Source organism: Anabas testudineus, chromosome 14 (assembly GCF_900324465.2).
Source record: "Anabas testudineus chromosome 14, fAnaTes1.2, whole genome shotgun sequence".
NCBI lineage: Eukaryota > Metazoa > Chordata > Actinopteri > Anabantiformes > Anabantidae > Anabas > Anabas testudineus.
This window is the reverse complement of record NC_046623.1, coordinates 2410011-2430017: the sequence shown is the minus strand read 5'-3', so window position 1 is coordinate 2430017 and position 20007 is coordinate 2410011. Positions and strand designations below refer to the sequence as shown.

Here is a 20007-nt window from a genome sequence, read left to right as displayed (position 1 = left end):
GTAGTCTATTACTGCACCAAACATTGTAGAGGTGTCCTTAAGGACTGTACAGCACAACATGCCCTCTCAGTCAAACAGGGCGACAGAGCCCCCTACTGCCAATTCTACAAACCTGCAAAACTGGCTGAGCATCCACCATGTGTGTCATAGTGCAGCTGACAACAGAGTCAAGTTGTGTTTGACAGAGGGAGGACCTGTGTCATTGTGTGTTTTTCCCCACAATACGTCTCATCTGATTCATCAGAAACATGCTGCCAACATGCTTCAGTGTGTGTCCGACACTTTGACTCAATTAATATCTTTATACAATATCCTGTCAACAAGACAAGTGATTTTCAGAGTGGAAAAAGATCAGATGTGTTCATACTGCTACAATGAAGTGGGATATGATGCATTTGTTTTGGTTTTGTCCTCATGATTTTTTTTGTGGCAAGAAATTAAGACATAGGGTTTAGACAGGGTTTAGTTTGACTATGACAACATATATATATATTATATACAGTGTAAAGACTAGCACTATGAGGTTTTTGTGGTTGTTCTTAATAAAGACATGAAAGATCTGAATTTTTTGTGTTATTTTAGGAACATTATATTTGTTAATAGTCTTGACTTAGATGAAGATCAGATCACATTTTATGACAAATTGATGTAGAAAACCACATAATTCCAATTTTTTGCCACAGCTCTGTCATTTAACATCTAGGTCTAGGTGTAGTTGTGTATTATTTTCACACATGAATGCTTCTCTTGAGTAGGTTTAGACCATCTATCAAGCAAGTAAGATTTTACATTTAGTCATGTAACTGACAACTTGTTCAGCCACTACCAACAGCTCCATGATCAAATGTATCTTCAATGCACAGATTATAAAATGATTAGATTATTTGTAATGTACTATCTTCAGTCAGAGAATCTAATCAGCAGGGTTTTTAGAATCAACCTAAGATTTATGAATGATATGTGATTACTTATGACATTACTGATTTCAACTACACCACTCATACTTAGGAATATTACTCCTGCTTTGTTTAAATACATGAGGGATTTATTCCATGTTTCAAACTAATTACTGAAACTGTCTTATTCAAGTGTTTGTGTTTATAACGTAATAAAAAAAGACACTAGATCAGACAATCACACATTATTCAGTTACAGATATTTTCGAAGTATCTAACCTTATTTAGGTCTCGCACATATGGACCATATAATGGTCAGGTGCAGAAATCCACTCACCTTTACAGTACATGTGATAACCTCCAGACACTGATGCAAGGAAAGCTAAAACTTAAACAAGGACATACGAATGGATTTTCCAACTTTAAATTAAAGAGTCATTCTTTGCATGTCAACAATAAAAGTGATGTTTGCTTAATAAAAATGTTTTCCAACCCAAGTGGCAGGAGTCTCATTTTCAGTAGCAAAATAAAACACCCTCCGCATGTTCATTCTTTATGGCTAACATTGACATTTCTCAGTCCATTTTCATGTAACCACGCAGACATCAACTCCATTAATACAATGTTTCCAAGAATACAGTTTTAAAATAGAACCACAGAAAATCGGCTGAGTAATATCAAAAAGTACAGTAACTAGCAGTGGAGTCCAGAGGAGCTTAGAAGTTCCTGTGCCTGAAGGCCATGTATAAAGTCAGAGATGCAACAACACTGTTGGCAGCTTTGTTGCTATAATGCTGGCCGTCCATTCAGTTTGTCATGCATGAGTGCAATGGCTCCACCTGTGAAATCTCTAAGAACCTGCACCGTCTCCCTCTGTAGCTGCAGCGACTCGCGCACAAACTCCTGCTGAGTCTCTACCAGCTGCTGCACTGATTCAGAGAGCAGCTCTAAGGAGCGCGAAACCGTCTCCAGCAGTATGTTGGTGGCGTGCTGCTCTTGAAGGCTCAGTGACGCATTGTGCAGCATGCTGTCCCTTGCGCTCTGTGAAGCCTGACCTGGCAGCGGAAGTGCAGCTGTTGACGCCAAAGACCCGGAAGACGTTTGAGGTCGTCCTTGTTTCTGAATGCCGTTGTTTCCTTGATGATCCTCTGTTGGTTTTGCTGCCTGAGCGGGAAGAAGCATGTCTTCCCTTTGGTCATCATCTGAATCTCCAAACACAGGTTCAGTATCTTGAGACCAAAAAAAAAAAAAAAAACTCATTTGTGAATTATTATTAATAAAACATGTTGCAACAAAGGAAACTCTCTAATAATTATTACTCATATCTTGACAGCTCACCTTCTGTTGGAGGTACTTCATACTGCAGATCATAGGTGCGTTGTGATGAGTCTCCTGCAACATTTAAATAATTTAGATAAATCAATCTGAATGCATTTCTCTTCAATAAGCTCTTGATTTAGCTATTCTGATTAATCAGACACCTACTGCTGCAATAGTTACAGTGCATGCAGAAAATATTTAAGTGAATAATGGAACTTTTTCCACATTTTGTTATGTTACAGCCTTATTCCAAAATGAATTCATTATTTTCCCAAAATTCTACAAAAATCCCCCATAATGTCAAAGTAAAAAAAATACATTTTATTAAAAATAAAAAACAAACAAACAAAAAAATCACATGTACATAGGTATTCACAGTCTCTGCCATGAAACTCAAAATTAAGCTCTGGTGCATCCTGTTTCTACTGATCATCCTTGAGATGTTTCTACATATGTGGAGTGTACCTGTGGGAAATTCAGTTGACTGGACATGATTTGGAAAGACATACACCTTTCTATGCAATGCAGGTAGGACCTGACCGATTTGTTACCTGACTGTGCAAGTCCACTCATGGTGTAAGACGACGGTGGAGGCATAGACGTCATGTCCAAACCACCATTAGGAGAACTCTGCATTCCTATCATATCCTCTTCTTCCATTTCTTCTTCTTCCTCTGGCACATCGTCATCATCTCCCAATGGGCCAAAGTCGCCCGTGCTCTGGTCTTCTTCGTCCATCTCCAGAATCTGGAGCACTATTTTCTCAGTCTGATTGAGGTCTCGGGAAAGACGTGAGTTGAGACCCCTGTTGGGCACTGTCCCTGATCGCATGGCAGCCACTTTCCGCTTGGTGTCACACTTCAAGTCAGACCATTTCTTGATGACCTCGATGACTTCGCGTTGGCACTCCCCAATCTCATTGACACGTGCAGTAATCTCTGCCCACGTACGCTTCTTCATGTCTGTTGGCACGCCACGATTGAATTTGCCTTTTGAGGAAAAATGATAATCACAGTCAACTCACAAATGTACTGTAACTGTAGCATTTCCTTGAAATATAAGTCCAAATCATAGCTGCGTTTATTCCTTTTTTTCTTTAAACCAGCACCAGAATAATCACTCATTTTCTAAAAACTTAAAAGACAAAAACACACAGTCTTCATTGAGATTCAAGTTGAATAAAAAGATTTGGAATAGTATAGGCTGTTAAAACACATACCTACAACAACCATCCGATGCTTCCTCACTTCATCCAAAAGTATGTGGACTTCACTAAAGGAGAAGCGTGCTTTTCTTTTCTTGAAGCGAGTAACACTGTCTTGGTTGTAGTATACTGGGGAAGACATCCCTCCACAGGCAGTATCACTAAGTATTCAACTGCTTTGTAGTATCTGTTGTGCTCTGCTTCACCTTCTCCAGCTGGCTGTCTGATGGATAAGAATCTGATTAACAATAGACAGAGACTCCAATTCATGGTAAACTAATCCAGTGTCAATAATGTATTTGATCCATTTTCACTTTAAACTTTGTAGTGGGTTTTTAAAACTGAGATTAAAGGCTGTAAACAAACCAGTGACCTGATGAGAGCTAATGTATGTAGCTGTGCACAATAATAACATTACATCAAAGGCTGAACAATTACCCTGTGTGGATGTCTAGTTTGTCAGCTTGATAAATAACAAATTAATATCATCAACATTTTATCTGTAACGTGTTTACATACACAGATCTAGGTTTAGCGTGATAACACTATCAATGCTAGCACTGAAAGAGTGAATGAACAATAAACGATGCTATAGTCACTTTACACATGCGACAGCCTGGTTAGCTAGCCATCTAGAACCACCCGTAGTTAAAGAAAAATACCTTTTCGCAATTTCTTTTTAACGCATAACAGTTTTTTAATTTAAGTCTTGCATTGTACAATGTCTTTTTAGTCAGCTAATACAACAACACACACTGGGTTAGCTCTCTTTGCAGCAGGACGTTAGCTAACGCAATGTTACAGTGAAATCGCTAATTTGAAGCCCTTAGTTCACATAACTTTACTTCACGGGGCACACGTGGATGGCAGAGATGGTTACTGAGACGGTGAACATACCCCAAATGAAAGAAAATGGGATTTGGTCCAAAAGCTTGAAGATAAACTTCCTTATCGTCAATACAGCTACTGTCAAGCTACGAAGCTAACGCTTTAACGCTACCTAACACGTCCGGTTAACGTATCAAGACTGTTAGCGTTAGCTAGCTAACTATAGCAGGGAGCTAAAATGTTATTAACGAACATCACGCTAGTATGACAGCAGGTCATCTTTGAGTATTGGTTTCGCGTGTAAATTATAACAACGCCCACGAAAACATGATGATTTTTTATTTTATTTCTTTACGCTTTGACTGCTGTAATAATTGGTACTTTTATTTTGAAGGATGAAGGCCAACTTCTGGTAACACACGCTGGCTTCACTCATCCAGTACCACAGACAGCACAGTGACGAAGGGCTCCCTCACTAACATTGATCATTTTAATATAATAACAGTTACTCTGCCAGTTGTTTATAAGGTGTGTAAAAGTGTAAATAGAAAACTTATTAAACTTAAATAGTTATAAATAACTATTATATTTCAGTGGGCCAGTGTTTCTGCCACTAGAGGGCACTGATGACTCAGAAATCTCACTGACTTAAAGTCAGAGCCCTAAATAGATACAATAGAGATTCTAATTATTTAAATAGCCATTAAAAACGTGTTATTTTTAAAAGAATGAATGCAGATGGCTCCAAACTAAAATCAGATTGCAATCTAGTTCAGGTCCACAGGTAGCTCAATGATAGCGACTCAAAGAAACCTGGTACAAACTGTGAGCAAGAATTCAAGAATAAGACGTACATTTATCGTATCCCGTTTAATGAAAATATGGCACACACATTTCTTCTACCAAGCATTTTCCTTTTCAGAAACAGTTTAATAGATGTGGCTGTAACTACATGGTTAAAAACCCGTAATAATGTGTCTTTACTATTGGCTGCATGCATTAGTGGCATTCACATATTAAATATCATCAGTTCACGTGCAGATACCATCAGTTTCAAGCATTTTGAATACATACACTGATGAGTGATAAAATCATCAGTAAGCAACATATAAAAACAAACTGTAGAGAGTGCACAGTGGCCAAGCTGCACTACCAGTAGACACAATGTCCATGAATGTACATTACTGTTAGAGGGGAAATATGAAGCTGTTGTAGTAAACTATAATTCATCCATCTTAACTTTCCTTTAAGCTCCAAAATACATTATGACTGTGTCCCAGCACATATTGAGGCTTCACATACAGTATATGTACAGTTTGACTTATTTGAATCCTCCCAGAAAGTTACTTTTTAATCTCAGGGCTGCATGTAGAGACTTGGGGCACTGTTCTCCAACACTTATGGTTCTCACGAGTACATAGAATTTGACAACTCAACATTTCTTAGAATTTCTCCTCCCAACTTCAACCACTGTCTGAAAACACCTATGGGTGTGCCTGAGGCTTAAAACAGCAAATAGCTGTTTCCTATGCATATATATATGTATGGTTAAACGCTCAACAAATACCATAAAAAGACTAAAGCCAACAATGACTACTCACTGTAACGTCTGGGAATCCAAAACTTGAATTACACTTACACGTTTTTGCCATTGAGCCCTATTGTTGTTCAAAAACAAGTAGCTCAGTGCAAAACAACAGAGCTCTATGGCACAGACAAATAAGCTAAATCCAGGTCCCGGATTCACAGGTGTTCCAGTGAGTAGACACCTAATTGTTAGTTTTGCTCTTTGTTCTATACCAAAAGTAACCAAGGCTTTTTTTTACTTGCCATCATAAAAGCCCCGCACATCCTCACAGGTGATTTCATTTAGCATAAGAGATAACCCACCCTCGGCTAAGGTTGTAGTTGGGTAGAGTTTTTCTGAGAATTTCTTAGTCAACTATATTCCACATACTAATAGGGCAGTTTTTGTTTTTTCACACCTGTACCAACTTGTATCAAGATGTCAATAAGACTGTCGGAACACACCCAAACAGTTCACAGAGGGCTCCGCTGTGGGAATTTGGTGTTGATTTTCCTGTTTTTCCTCAGCAGGTGACAGTGAGTTCTTAGAAAGCATGACTATTATTAGAAAGCATAGGCTTAAAGTGATAAAAAGTCAGGTGTGGTGCCTTTTTTTTTTAAGCTTGATGTTAACCTGCATCTTGTCATACCTTCTGACTTTAGACAGCAAACAAGTTGAACAAATGGCACCAATTCAGTATTACCCATCTTCAAATACCTAAATCATGTTGGCTTACAGTACTTATCCAAAACATTTTTAAAATTTATTTCTGATCCTCAGCTATGGCTACCATTGCAAGTGCAGGTTTGTGCTTGTTTTATCATATATTGGTCTTAGCATTACAGAATTGTAAAGAGTCCCGCAGCGTTTTTTCATTGTATTAATATTCAAGATAAACCTGCACACACAAGGGATTTATAGGAAGTGGTTGCGATGGCTGGTAAAATATTTAGCACTGTGCAGACAGAGTGGTTCCATTACATGAACAGGAGAGACATCATCTGGACTCAAGAATACATGGTCAACTGAAGCCACTGTAAAAGACACAATAGCAGAGTCATGTCATTCAATATGTATGTAATCTGAATACCAGTCAAAACCCTGCTATATATGAATTTGGGAGAGGACTTACCTCCTGAATGTTGACTTTGATAGTCCCATTGCAGTCCTTGTCCAGGGTTTTGAAGGCACCTTAATCAGAACACACAGTAAATTTAGCCAACAAATCAAAACTTTTCACAATGGCAAGAAAAAGTGAGTCAAATATTTCCTGGGTCAGTTCTTGCCATTGTATTTACTGAGTGATCTTTTAAACTTACGGCACATGGCATCCAGCCTCACAAGGCAGCCAATGTAGTTGTCAAAGTCCATGTTCCCATTTTCATCACTGTATCTGCGACTCATCATCTGGTACAGCTGGTCATTGAGAGGGAAGCCTGATGGGAAGAGAAACCGATAAACCCACTGTTATTTTACTATTCCAGAATATTTACATAAATGCCTGTGTGCTGTTAAACGCATGTATGTTCAAGCAACAGGTAGTAGCTCAGGTAGTACAGATATGTCTGGTAGCTGAACAACTACAATTTGCCCAAGGGGGTTCAATGAAGTAAATCATTATTATTATATTCAAATCATTAACCCTTTAAAGGTAAGCTCAAAGGTAAAGCTGTCCTTTAAGCTTAAAAACACCAGACTTAAGTAGAGTAAGTGCTGCTGGAAGACTGCTGCTGGTTTTACCTGTTTAAGTGTCCAAATATTGACGTTGTAAATGTATATGTACACAAAAACTCAGCCAGGCCTAATCTCACTCTTGTTTACTACACACGCGACTACTGGCAGTTATTCAAACTATCTTTACCTTGGATGTTATTACTGGCATCACTTAAGTTCTGCCTGGATCATTTTAGTACCTATGCATACATTTCAACAACACAATGGAAAACAAATCTCACCTGCAGCTTTGAAAGCACCGGGCAGCTCATCTGCACCAATGGTACCCGAGTGATCCCTGTCATAGGCCTTGTACACTGCCTGTATGATGATGATGATGATGATGATGATGATGATGATGATGATGATGATAATAATAATAATAATAATAATAATTCAAAGCTGATAGAAATTACCAACACATCTCAGAAATACTGTCTATAAATATTTCAAATAAAAAAAAAATAAAAATGAATTTCATTTCCATAATAAAAAAAAAAAAAACTGTCACATTACCACACTAAATTACTTAAAGATTTCTTTGACTAAAATTTAAATGATCTCCTCCAGAGTATCAAATTTAATTATGTATGTCCTTCAGCAAACAGAGTACACAGATTTACAGCATGTTTAAGTAAAATATGTATGTATGTATGTATGTATGTATGTATGTATGTATGTATGTATGTATGTATGTATGTATGTATGTATGCGTGTATGTGTGTGTGTGTATGTATGTATGTGTGTGTGTGTGTGTATGTATGTAGTGCATTCAAAAAGTGTTCAGTCTCCAACCTTTTCCAAATTGCTGTAAGTCTCAAAATTGATTAAATTCTTTATTTTCCTCAAAACTCTACAAACAATACCCCATAATTTCAAAGTGTCAAAGATGCTTGTTTGAAATCTTTAAATATATCACTTTATAAGAAAAGAAAGAAAAAAATCACATGTACATAAGTATTCACCTTTAGCACCAATTTCAGCTCACGTATTTATGAGGCTAATAATGATTATACTCCAAGCTTGGCACACCTATTTTTAGGCATAACGGTTTGATGGGGAGCAGTGGTGCCATTTTCAGATCTATCCAGAGATGTTCAATCAGGTTCGATATGGGCTCTGGCTGGACCACTCAGACATTCACAGAGTTGTCCTATAACCTGGAACAGGTTTTTATCAAGAATGTCTTTATATAATGCTGAATTCATCTTTCCCTCGATCTTGACTAGTCCCCTAGTTCCACATCATGATGCTGCCACCAACATGCTTCACTACAGGGATGGTATTGGCCACGTGCTAAGCAGTGCCTGATTTCATCTAGGCGTAATGCTTGGCATTCAGACCGAAAAATTCAATCTTTGTTTCATTAAACCAGAGAATCTTGTTTCTCAGGGTCTGAGAGTCCTTCAGGTACCTTTTGGCAAACCTTTACTGATTAGTGGTTTCCATCTGGCTACTACCATACAGGCAGGTTTGTGGAGTGCTGCAGAGATGGTTGTTCTAGAACATTCTGCTCTCACCTTAGAGAAATGCTGGAGCTTTATCTGAGTGACCGTCAGGTTCTTGGTCACCTCCCTGACTAAAACCCCTTTTCTTACGATCACTCAGTTTGGCCGGGCAGCCCACTCTCATTGAGACCTTTAATGCTTCCCTACATCTGTGCCTTAACACAATCCTGTCTCTGAGATCTACAGACATTTCCTTGGACTTCATGGCTTTGTTTGTGCCCTGACATGCACTGATAACTGTGGGACCTCACATAGACAGGTATATACCTTTCCAGATCATGTCCAATCAAATGAATTCCCACAGGTGGACTCCAATCAATTTGTAAAAACAGAAAGCACTGGAGCTCAAACCCAACTGAACATCTGTGGATATATATATATATATATATATATATATATATATATATATATATATATATATATATATATATATATATATATATATATATATATATATATATATAGACCAAATGAAATTGATCTACTTGCCTGCCATTTCTTTATATTGTCCCACAGGTGTTTGAATTCATGAAACCCCAGTTTTCCAGTGCTGTCGCTCTGAAATAACATTAAGGACAAAAGACCACAGCCTTCTACTCCAGCTTTGACAAACAGTAGCGTTCACTGGGCTTGTGCTGTATTTGCCTAAGGTGTCATTTTATGTGCTTTCCTCATTCATGTGTTACAGACCTCACAGAAAGGGGGAAAAATGTTGTCTGCACTGTAAATAACAAACATCCCCTGGCTTTCTAAATTAATATGCCATTTATATTGATTAGTAATTAAAAAAACAAAACAAAAAAAACAAAGGCTTGAAGTCTTTTAAAACAGTTTGAACTTCTGTGATGGAGTCTCTTAACAGTCAACTGTCACGGTCCACTTCCTACTGTCACCTGGATTACATAAGATGTTTACTAATGATAAGAAAAGGATACATCCATAACTGCCACCATGCTCCTGCAAGACTCAATGCTGAAACCATCTGTCTTTAGGTCAGCATCTGAAATGATATAGAAAAGAGCATTTATTATCTCTATAAAAATATACATACACACAGCACTCACACACAGATGTGCAAATCAAAGAAACACAGCAAACTATAAATATAACACATGAAAACATGTCTTACGCTTTGAAATGATTCTATTTAGGATGTTCATCAGCTCACTTGGGCTCACTTCCATGTCCTACATGACAAACATTCAACAGTGTAAACATCAAAACGTTGGACAGGCCCAGATCTCGAACACGTAACTCAGTGGACACTAGAGAACATTCTTTGACCCCCCTGACGTTAATGAAGTGAATTAAACATGCAAATACTACACAAACCAAAAGATGTTCACAAAGGAATGCTGATAAGCGTTGCACTTACATCCCCAGCGAGCTGCTGGAAGACTTTGCGGAACTGTCTCTCCTCGTCACTCTCGTGCTGCTCTGCATATTGCACCGGCATACGTGGTGGAGGCTGTGGGACAGAGGCACAAGCATTACTAAATATGATCCTCTAGAGTCAGCAAGACAGTGAATATTGTAATGACTGTCACTCACAGGTTTAGAAGGGGCAAACTGCTCTGGGTCGATGTTGCTGCAAAGACAGGATCATAGATTAAAGGGACATGTTACACCACAAAAACACATTGTCTGGCTTAACAAGGCACTTTTGCACATTCTTACCTTATCACATCAATGATGCCTCCAAGGATTTTAAACATCTTCTATCGACTGTGAATGCAAAAGACACAAAAGGTTAGATGAAGGACTTACACCAAAAATACCATTCAAGTCCTGATTCTTCAAAATGCTCCCAGGTTAAAGTCTCCACAATACAGAATCCTGGTTTAAAATTACCAGCAGTAGTTAACACTGAGGTTATATCAATAGAAATTAATGTAGATCACCACTGATTAGACCTTAATTCTAATTTGAGGCAGTTTTTCCCTGTCAATGCGACGTCTTTTAGTGGTGGTTGTCTTTCAATATTTAAACAATGTAATGTAATGTCAACCATTACTCGTTCTACTGTCGTTGATCCATCGGCCCTGTAATATTTAACACTACGATGTGTTTACCGTTCAGTGTTTGACTAGTCCAAACAATCCTGCGTCTAACCAGCAGCTCTGGTTTCGTTGTTATGTGTCAAGCGATGACATGTCTGCTGTTTTCCTGAATCCTATATCACACAGGCAAATAATCGGCACACCCACCCGCACAGGCCTGTGTTTCCTGGTATGGGAAAAAGTTCACTGCCGCCCACCGCACCCAGATTGCAGCAAATATTTTACACTTTCGAAGCCGTGAAAGTGCGACACATGTTTATAATAGCAGGTTTAAAACTTTGCAAAGTCCCCCGTATAGTACATGATCTCTCTTCAACGTAGGTTCTAAGATTTGCCAGCTAGGATGTTAAGTACAGTACTGTCACGCTATCAAAATGCACTTCCACACACGATACAGAGCTGAAACAGTGGTCACATCAAGCAATGCCATTTTAGCTAAACATGTTGCTGGTCCAATCACAATGTGTGTGTATAGAACAATTTCAACCAAGCTAGTGTCGTCTTCCAGCTAGGACGATGGGGTGTAGATCGTAAAGCAGCTAGGTTCAATAACTGCAGCCTTAGCTAAGCTAACACTCGGCTAAGTTGCATCGGTAGCTACGATAACTGTCAATTTCTGCAGAACTCGGAATTACCTTTATTAACAGCTGTATTCTCACTGAGTTTTAGGTAAACAAAAACTTGTTCGGGGTAAACTTGACGTTAATATTTACCGTAAAGAAACAGCACTTTGAGAAGTTCAGGATTTTCGTCCGGGCTTGCGTGACTTCTTCTACACCCAGCTGGCAGGAGGCTCCCTCAACACAACACACCCGAAGCTGCAGAGACGAACTGAGAGGCAAGAGGAGCACACACTCGTATTTCCGCCTTCGCCTCAGGTTAGAACGTGCCTATTTCTACATAACACCGACAGCGCACTTTCAATAGTAATGTCTACAAATTACTTTTGGACATTCGCTATGCTGTCTTTCAGGTTATATTGTGCACAAGGAACGTATATATTATTTTATTACCACTGAACGTGTAGATATTATTTGTCACTCAGTGTAGTATTTGAAATAGAAATAAGACATACGTCCTATCTTAACAGGAGAGGCGAATTATCTCTTCAAACCGACATAATCTTTGTTTCATTTGCAGTTTTTTATTCTTGTCATTTCTCAATTTATTTAAACTCGTTAAAGCGAGTTCCTGCCACCAACTGGTCTGGAGTCTTGTCGTGTCTGGTCAGCTTTACAGTGCACTCTATTAAGATACAGACATATTCAAGAGACATATTCAAGCCCAGTATATTCTGATTACGGATCACAGTGGCAAAGAGGAAATATTTAAGTGACTGAGGAATAAATTCATAATAAAGATGAATAAATGACTGAATGAACAAATTTGAGTCCAGTGGTGCAAAATCCATAGACAGTGGTCTACAGAGATGAGTCATCCTTCATCATAGTGTTGATCAGTGGGTGAGTGCATTAGTGACATATACCAAGGGAACAGTACAGGCCTGAATGCTTGGCCCTCACAGTGAGGGGATCTGGTGACCGTTATGCTGTGCGGGGGTATTTTGCTGGCGTGGTTTAGGTCCACTTGTCACCTTAGAGGAAAGGGTCAGTGCAAATCAATAAAAAAGCTGTTCTAGGAGTTCACCTTTATCCTGTGGTAGTGGTCTCTTCATGCCAAGCTACACTGAAGCTGGTCTCGTGGCACCTGGATGTATTTCCTCTTTGGTCTTTCTGTAAAACTGCTTTGAGTGGTGAGGAAGCATGTGTATTATATACCAGAACCCCATGTGCCCTGTTGGGATTTTATGACTGAAACCGAGAGAGGCTGTTATTTTGAAATATAGATATAATATTAAAACATTGATTTGCATTTATCTAATTTGAGAACCATTTGCCTGTTGAGCTTCTTCAGGGAATTATTTCCTGCCACACAACTATTTCCTTGTCATGATTCATTCAGTTTAACTCAAATATATCTATAATTGAAAGACTCCTTAGGAGAAGTACAGTTTATAGCAGTTTAACAATTTTACAGAGCAACTGGAGGACTGTTAAAAACTCTAACAATCCCTCTGAAGATATGCCAATGATTTGAAGCATGTTTAAAAATGATAGGGCACTGAATAATTCAACACAGCTTAATGAGAAGAGCAAGAATTGTGTTTTCAATTACTATGAGAAAATCCTATTCTCTGATAATTGGATCATATAAGCAGAGATTAGCCCTGATTTAGAATGTATTGTGGCAAACTGCCATTGAAACTTTTTTTTTTTTGTCAAGTGTTTAGGAATAAAACCAGGGGAAACTCTTTTTGTTTTTGCAGATGAAAAAGAGAATGAAGTCTTCAGAGACAGACAAGTGCAGAGGCAAATGCTACATGACAGGGGGACGGATGGCTGCCGATGGGACCGGGTCACTGGTGTTAACAGGGTGAATACTGTATGGGCTATACTCTCCGCTCAGAATTAGTCAAATGCTGCGAAACATAATGCACAGTGCTTCATATTGCAGTTGGTCCGTGGTATACAGAAAAAGAAAAAGCTTCTCAAGGCAAAGAATTGGAAATGAAAATGGAAATTCTTCACTGGTCAGTAACGGTCCAACAGAGCAGGAGGCAGAAAGACCCACAAACAAGCAGCACCTGAAGGCAGTTGCAGTAACGGCCTGGCAAAGCATCTTGAGAGATGTAGCTCATCATTTGTTCATATCTGTGATTTCCAGACTTCAGGCAGTCATAGACTGCATAAGATTTACTTATGCATTAGTATTAAAAACAAACCTTATATTTGCAGTGAATGGTGCTTTGTTTGATTACCTTGAGCCTCTGAAAAGGGGGTGAATGTATACAAATAGCTGTGCAATAATTCCTAAATGGTCAGTTGAATACTTTTGTTAAACCACTTGAGTTAAAGCTGAAAGTCTTCACTTTAATGACATCATCTTCTTTATTTAAAATCCACCGTGGCAGTGTTTGGATGCTAAATTACAGTAAATGTGTCACTGTACAAATAGTTCTGGACTTGACTGTATTTTGCTAATAAGGACACAACAAAAGTCTAACAAATGCTTAAAACGCCATCTTCCAGCTTTATGGAACATATTGCTATGAATTCTTAACAGTGGACATGAAAAATGCATCATCTGAATACTGGCACAGGTAAAATATGTAAACTTTAATCATCTGCCTGTCCAGCTACAAGGTTCAGCTGGTTAAGCACGGGGTTGAAAGTGGCATGAACAGCTGAAAGACATAAGCTGTTTGTTCACCGTGCTACTTTGAAAGTCTTACCACAGCCAGTCAAATATGACTGTTGATGCAGACTTTCATCTAACAGCTGTGCCCTTGTCAGTAAGGAACAGATCCAGCAGGGGGAGTCAGAGAGCATGTGTTCAACGTGCACATTGTCAAGGTATAATCCCTTTACATGAATGTATATCTGTCTGCAAATGTCTAAATATAAATCACAAGGCTGAATCACTGTAACCTCTCTGCTGCATTTTAAATTACATGCATTTTAGATAAATCCGTTAACAAGAGGTTCACACACACACACACACACACAAAATGTTTATTCTCCCATTAAAATGAAATAACAGATTACCCTGTCAACCATGTTACCATCTGTTTTCAATGTATTCTCATATATTTTGGTGGTGTTGTCCAGGCTGGTGTTCTGAATCTCATTCACTTTGTCACGTGTGGACTTGAAGAAACTGTCTGAGTTTATCTCATTGCTGCTTTGTTTTGTATTATGGCTACATCTCCTCTTAATCCCCCGCGGCCAGCACTATCACGGTTGCCTTGACAGTGCAAACACTTCGCCCGCTCTCTCTGCAACTGATAAGACTGAACGCTACTATCCAGCCCTTTCGCCATACACAGAAATAGGCTTCATAAATCCCATGGTAGCATGTCTATGAAATACATTCGTATTTATGGTTGTTCCTGTGTACAGTAATGTTAATCTGTGTCATGTCTGCTCGTCCAAACTTCAAGGAGAGTCAGAAAGAATATACGAGCGCTTCTCAGGAAAGCTACAGTTATGACAGTCATCGTGATTATGATTTAGACTCTATCTCAAACTGAATGTCTTGCTTATAATCTGCAAAACTATAGGTTTGATTTTCACAAGTGCAGTTCAGTAGGTTATTAAATTATATATAAATTATGGGCTATTCACTGCATCACTGATATTTGCCTGGATTCTGCCAATCCACCATTGTACCTCCAAACAAAGCATCCCATATGTCAGTGGATTACTTTGCATTGCACTATACTCAGGGATGTCTTATTATCCATACAGAGCTTATACTGCACATAGAAATGTGACATTAACTATTAGACTTTTCTGCATGCGTTTCAGTAGATGTGTAACTTGGTATTTAAGATGTGATAATACATGATGTGCACTGCAGAAACAGTCATATCTATCCTTCAGATCCCACTCCAGCTAAAATTACTCCATCCATGAAATAGAGGTATCCATGGTTACATCAGGAGCCATGTTAAAGGGTGCCTCAGTGTATTTCTATTCTCTAGCAGTCCCCACCTTTTTCCTCATTCATCATTTGAAAAGAAATCACTGTGCCACCTCAAGGTTTCCGACAGCTACGATTTGGTTGTGCAAATGAGATTTGCAGGGAACAGTTTCAATAATATTGATGAAGATAGACTGGCTATTAAATATGTCTGAATTATAAATGCAGACCATATCACATCTGTCGTTACCGCTAAGACTTTTGAGGGAGGGAAATGCAGAGTTTGTGTAGTTCAGCAACTACAGAGGCTGCAGGTTGAAATATTTTATAGGAGCATCCCCAGTATGACACATTTGCAGTCTTCAGAGAAACCTGTTACCTTGACAACACAATTTTATCATTCAAGCCCATTGCTACCTTATCTCACAGCAGGAATCAAATGTGCCTTAAATGTATACTGCTGCAGGTTTTACACCATAATTCCATGTAGAAGGGAGATGTGCGATGTGTTGAGATGTGCAGAAAATGTCCAGTTATGATTTCACTGTGTCACTGCACAGTGGACAATGTCAGATGATTTTTTTCTTGCCTTTGCAGTGTTAAGAAGGTGCTTCTGGGCTGTAGTGTTTAACAAAAGGACGCCTGGACAGTATAATTACGGCAAATGCTAGAAAATAAGACTTCTTATTAAGTAAGATTACGACTGAAATTGCATTTTTTTTTTCATATATGCACTACATAGCATTCCTAATATTGTTTTGTTATGGCATAGCATTAGGAGGGATAAACTATAGCGGGATTAGACAGAAGTAGAAGATCTCATAAATTCTAATTGGCAACATGTAATTTCCCAAATACCACTGACCTCGGAGTATGTACTGTTTCTCATGACGTCCTCATGTGATTATATGTCTAATTGTCATGGCAAATTTGCAAGTTAGTCATTTTGATAACTGTTATGCAAGCTGCATGCAAGCTTTCCAAGAGGCAGGTCCATCTGCCGTTGTGTCTCTTTCGCTGAATTCCACAAGAATCCAGGAAGAATTTGAATGGTTTTCCAAAGGTATCAAAATTTAAATTGGTAATAAACATTTTTAACTCTAAGCTTCAGAAAATCAGAGCAGTTACAGTAAAGCAGGAATAATACTGCTACTGTGCTCTTGTCAGAAGTGGATACTCAGATGTGACTATGTGTTCCTGTTTTATATAATATTTTATGTAAAGAGGATCTTTTAGAACAGCTTGAGTGCAAGCTCTGTTGTAAAAATGTCCTAACATTTTCTTTTAGCCCATGATTAACATATAATGATTCAGTTATTCAGTTTAAACTGCATCTCAGGTTGCTACACCAAAAGAAAAAAAGAAAAGAAAAGATTTGGATACAGTATCTCAGTATAGCTGCAGCCCTGTGATGTCATCTTCCTTACTTGTGTAGATGAGCTCAGAAGATTAGGAATGTATTTGCTGGATAATGGACAAGGTCAAACATTGTAGGAGGACTGGCTGTGCGCTGGATGGCTCATAGAAATCATTACATAAAAAGTCATGACAGTCTGACATGTTGCAGAACAGAGTTGTACCTTACTGAAGCTGAAGTGACTGTGTTTCACCATTGATGGTAAAATAGTATAACTTTGAGGGCACTTCATTGGATAGACTGATATTTCTGATGTGAGGCAAACATGATCATATTATTCTCATATTCTCAAAGCAAAATACTTACAGCTACAGTATACCTGGGTTAACCACCAGCATGGTTGTTTCTTTTATGTTTCGGTTAAATTCGACATAACCTAATATCAGTCCTCCCATGATCTACACACACTCACACAGTGTTTCCACTTATTACACCTACCCTCAGGATGTGTGTAGACACTTACCAGCTCGTTTTAGTCTTATTAGTAATGTCAGGTAACTCCTGGTATAACTCCACCCCAGCAGAAACAACTGAAAACACCTGTGTGGGTGTGCTGGACATGGGAGCCTAAAAATAGTGAAGTTGCCACAGCTTGTAAAATCCCACAGTGTTTTAATTTGGCTCCAAAGCGTCAACGTTCAAAATTGCGATCACAGAGAAGGCAAACTAAATGAACTAAATTAAACAAATGTTCTTGTTTGTAGAGGGGCTCTAACCATAGTCACAGCTACTCTGAAGCAAGAAAGCAAGCTGTTAAAGCTGGGCTACATAATTAAGTACTAAATGTAGTATCCACTGTTGCCTGAGTAAACAAACCTAACTATCAAATAACTCCATGTAAAGCAGCCATGACATTTATGCTGCTTTTACCATATTATTTGTGCATCTCAATTGGATTGCTCATTATAGGAGCCCTGTGCTCATGTAAACATCGGCCCCATTTTTAGTACGCGCTCACATTCACCACTCCATTGTCACTGCCATTCAGTCGATGTGCTGGCTGCCATTTTTTCCCCCAAACACTTGACCTTTCGCTGAGGTGAGGCGGCGAGCGGAGGGACGAGGCCAGAGAATAAAAGCAACACAAGACAAGTGATGTTAAAATGAACATTTATAATGACTCTTTGTTGCCGTCGCAAAAATAATCTTTAAAAAACAATTCAATTATTAACACTGAAATGCTGACTTCACTGGTAGTCCACGAGTCATAAAACACAACTCACTGAATTTTTTTTACAAACACAGTACTACAGTTACATTAAATAGTCATTACCGTTAAATCTATTAATGAATAATGTTCAAATAAACTAATAATAAAAACAATGACACTTTGAAAATCCTCTCATTCCCTCACCATAGTAGCTGTTGTCTTTTTTTTTTTAATCAACAGTGTATCATTTAGAAAATATACTGCTTCTGAGATGTTTCTCTGACGAAGGCAGAAAACAGACTGGCAGCATAACAATAATGGAACATGAGCTTAAACATTGTACAATTAGGGTGATGTTTTTCAAGGGGAGTGGAAATGGGACGTAACCATTCCCGTGATCTAACATTTAGTTATGCAGGCTGGCTTGCCTTTTGGCTCAGTATGGAATTATTTGGCACTCTCGCTGACAAATATTTGCCATAAAAAGCTTTCACACTTTTATTTTTACCTCCTTAAAATGGCACACAAAGGCATTTTCCTCTAATTTTTCAACGTATTCAGAGGACTCGTTTGCTTTTAAAAGACATAAATGCTGTCCTAGAAAGCCCTTTGGGTAGTTAACACTGTGGACTTTCACAGATTCTCCTCGTCACAAATGAAAGACAGAACAGCTGTCGTCAATAGCAAAGAGAGATGTACCCAATCAACAAAACATCACTTTGCTTCAGTTAGAATATATGATCGTATGCTGTCAGTCCATTTTTTCTGACATGGAACGAACAGAGGTCAAACGAGGTAAACCTAGAAAGAAAATTCACAATGACATGAAAATGTTTGCAAGGTACTGGCATGCTTTCTTTAGTTACACTTAAGCAAGCGTTCAACCCTGCAGAATAGTCCAGATGACCACAAAACAGTCTCACAGAGTTTGACAGTAGAAGTGGCATAAAGTCCAACACATACATGAGTTCCCGGGGGATGTAGAAGGTCAACAAAGTTCATGGGAGGTTCAGAGGGTCAAAGACAAAAAACGTAAAAAGAAAAAAAGAAATAAATGGCCTCATGTCTGGTTGGCAAGAATCCTGTATTTTCTCAGACGAACGGGAAAAACCTTAATCTGCTTAAAGGGCGGCGGACACTGTAGCAGGCGCTCAGTGCGAAACACAAATTGTGATACTGTGTGTGTAGTCCGAGAGTGAGACTCAGGTAGAAGAGGTTTTAAGAGAGGAGTAAGCAGCCTTAGCCAGTTTGGAGAGATTAATACCAGTCCTAGCCTTCGTGTGAAAGGGCTCCGTGGGGGGGGGGGGGGGGGGGCAGATGAACGTCCACAACACATTTGGAGTGAAACTCAAAACAAACAACTTTTGGAATGATACTGCAGTTCGTTTGGCATTCAGTAAATGCAACAACAGGGGTTTGTAACATTAGTAGTGAAATGGAAATATCTTTCTATAGGTTTCCCCTGTGATTTTCACTATGTCGAGGGGGTGGGGGGGCAGAAGCAATCATCATTTTGCTGGTGCAGATAGTGTCTCTCAGATCTGACTATTACATCAGACTTTGAGCTCGCTTCCCTCAGCAGGCTACCTTCAACCCAGTCCTTGCAATTTCCTGGAGAAATGAAACGCGTTTTCTAATTTGTCATTTTAAGAAAAAAAAAAAAATGGTCAGAAGTGTGCAGATCCCTCCTGGTTGGTTAAAAACAAAGCACTCAGTGTCTGACGCAAATCTCCGCTGAGGGGAATGTGAAGGAGAAGCCTTCGAGGGGGGAAACAGGTGCTACTTTTCTGATCTGTCTGAGACTCCAGCCCTTTTCCATCATTCATGAGACCCAACAGGATCAGGGAAACAGAGAAATCAAA

General features: G+C 38.8%; 2 protein-coding genes across 5 annotated transcripts; both read right to left on the bottom strand.

The window, feature by feature from the left end:
• Positions 1–1001: 1001 nt before the first annotated feature.
• Positions 1002–4408, bottom strand: zgc:153990 (Myb_DNA-bind_5 domain-containing protein). 4 transcript variants are annotated; one of them, XM_026370231.1, is made up of 5 exons: positions 4318–4397; positions 3436–3658; positions 2768–3205; positions 2235–2288; positions 1002–2125 (listed from the first exon to the last, which is right to left on the bottom strand). In XM_026370231.1, the coding sequence occupies exons 2-5, from the start codon at positions 3560–3562 to the stop codon at positions 1683–1685; spliced, it is 1062 nt and encodes a 353-aa protein (XP_026226016.1). In that variant the 5' UTR covers positions 3563–3658; positions 4318–4397; the 3' UTR covers positions 1002–1682. The 4 variants fall into 4 exon arrangements, with proteins under 4 accessions (XP_026226016.1, XP_026226015.1, XP_026226017.1 ...); XM_026370230.1 differs by having other exon boundaries at positions 3436–3639; XM_026370232.1 differs by lacking the exon at positions 4318–4397 and adding an exon at positions 4083–4226 and having other exon boundaries at positions 3436–3643.
• A 1770-nt stretch (positions 4409–6178) lies between these two features.
• capns1a (calpain, small subunit 1 a) lies at positions 6179–11940 on the bottom strand. Its single transcript, XM_026372480.1, has 11 exons — positions 11810–11940; positions 10714–10761; positions 10588–10624; positions 10412–10504; positions 10166–10223; positions 9972–10036; positions 9526–9594; positions 7771–7849; positions 7135–7251; positions 6948–7006; positions 6179–6849 (listed from the first exon to the last, which is right to left on the bottom strand). The coding sequence occupies exons 2-11, from the start codon at positions 10749–10751 to the stop codon at positions 6823–6825; spliced, it is 642 nt and encodes a 213-aa protein (XP_026228265.1). The 5' UTR covers positions 10752–10761; positions 11810–11940; the 3' UTR covers positions 6179–6822.
• Positions 11941–20007: the final 8067 nt, after the last annotated feature.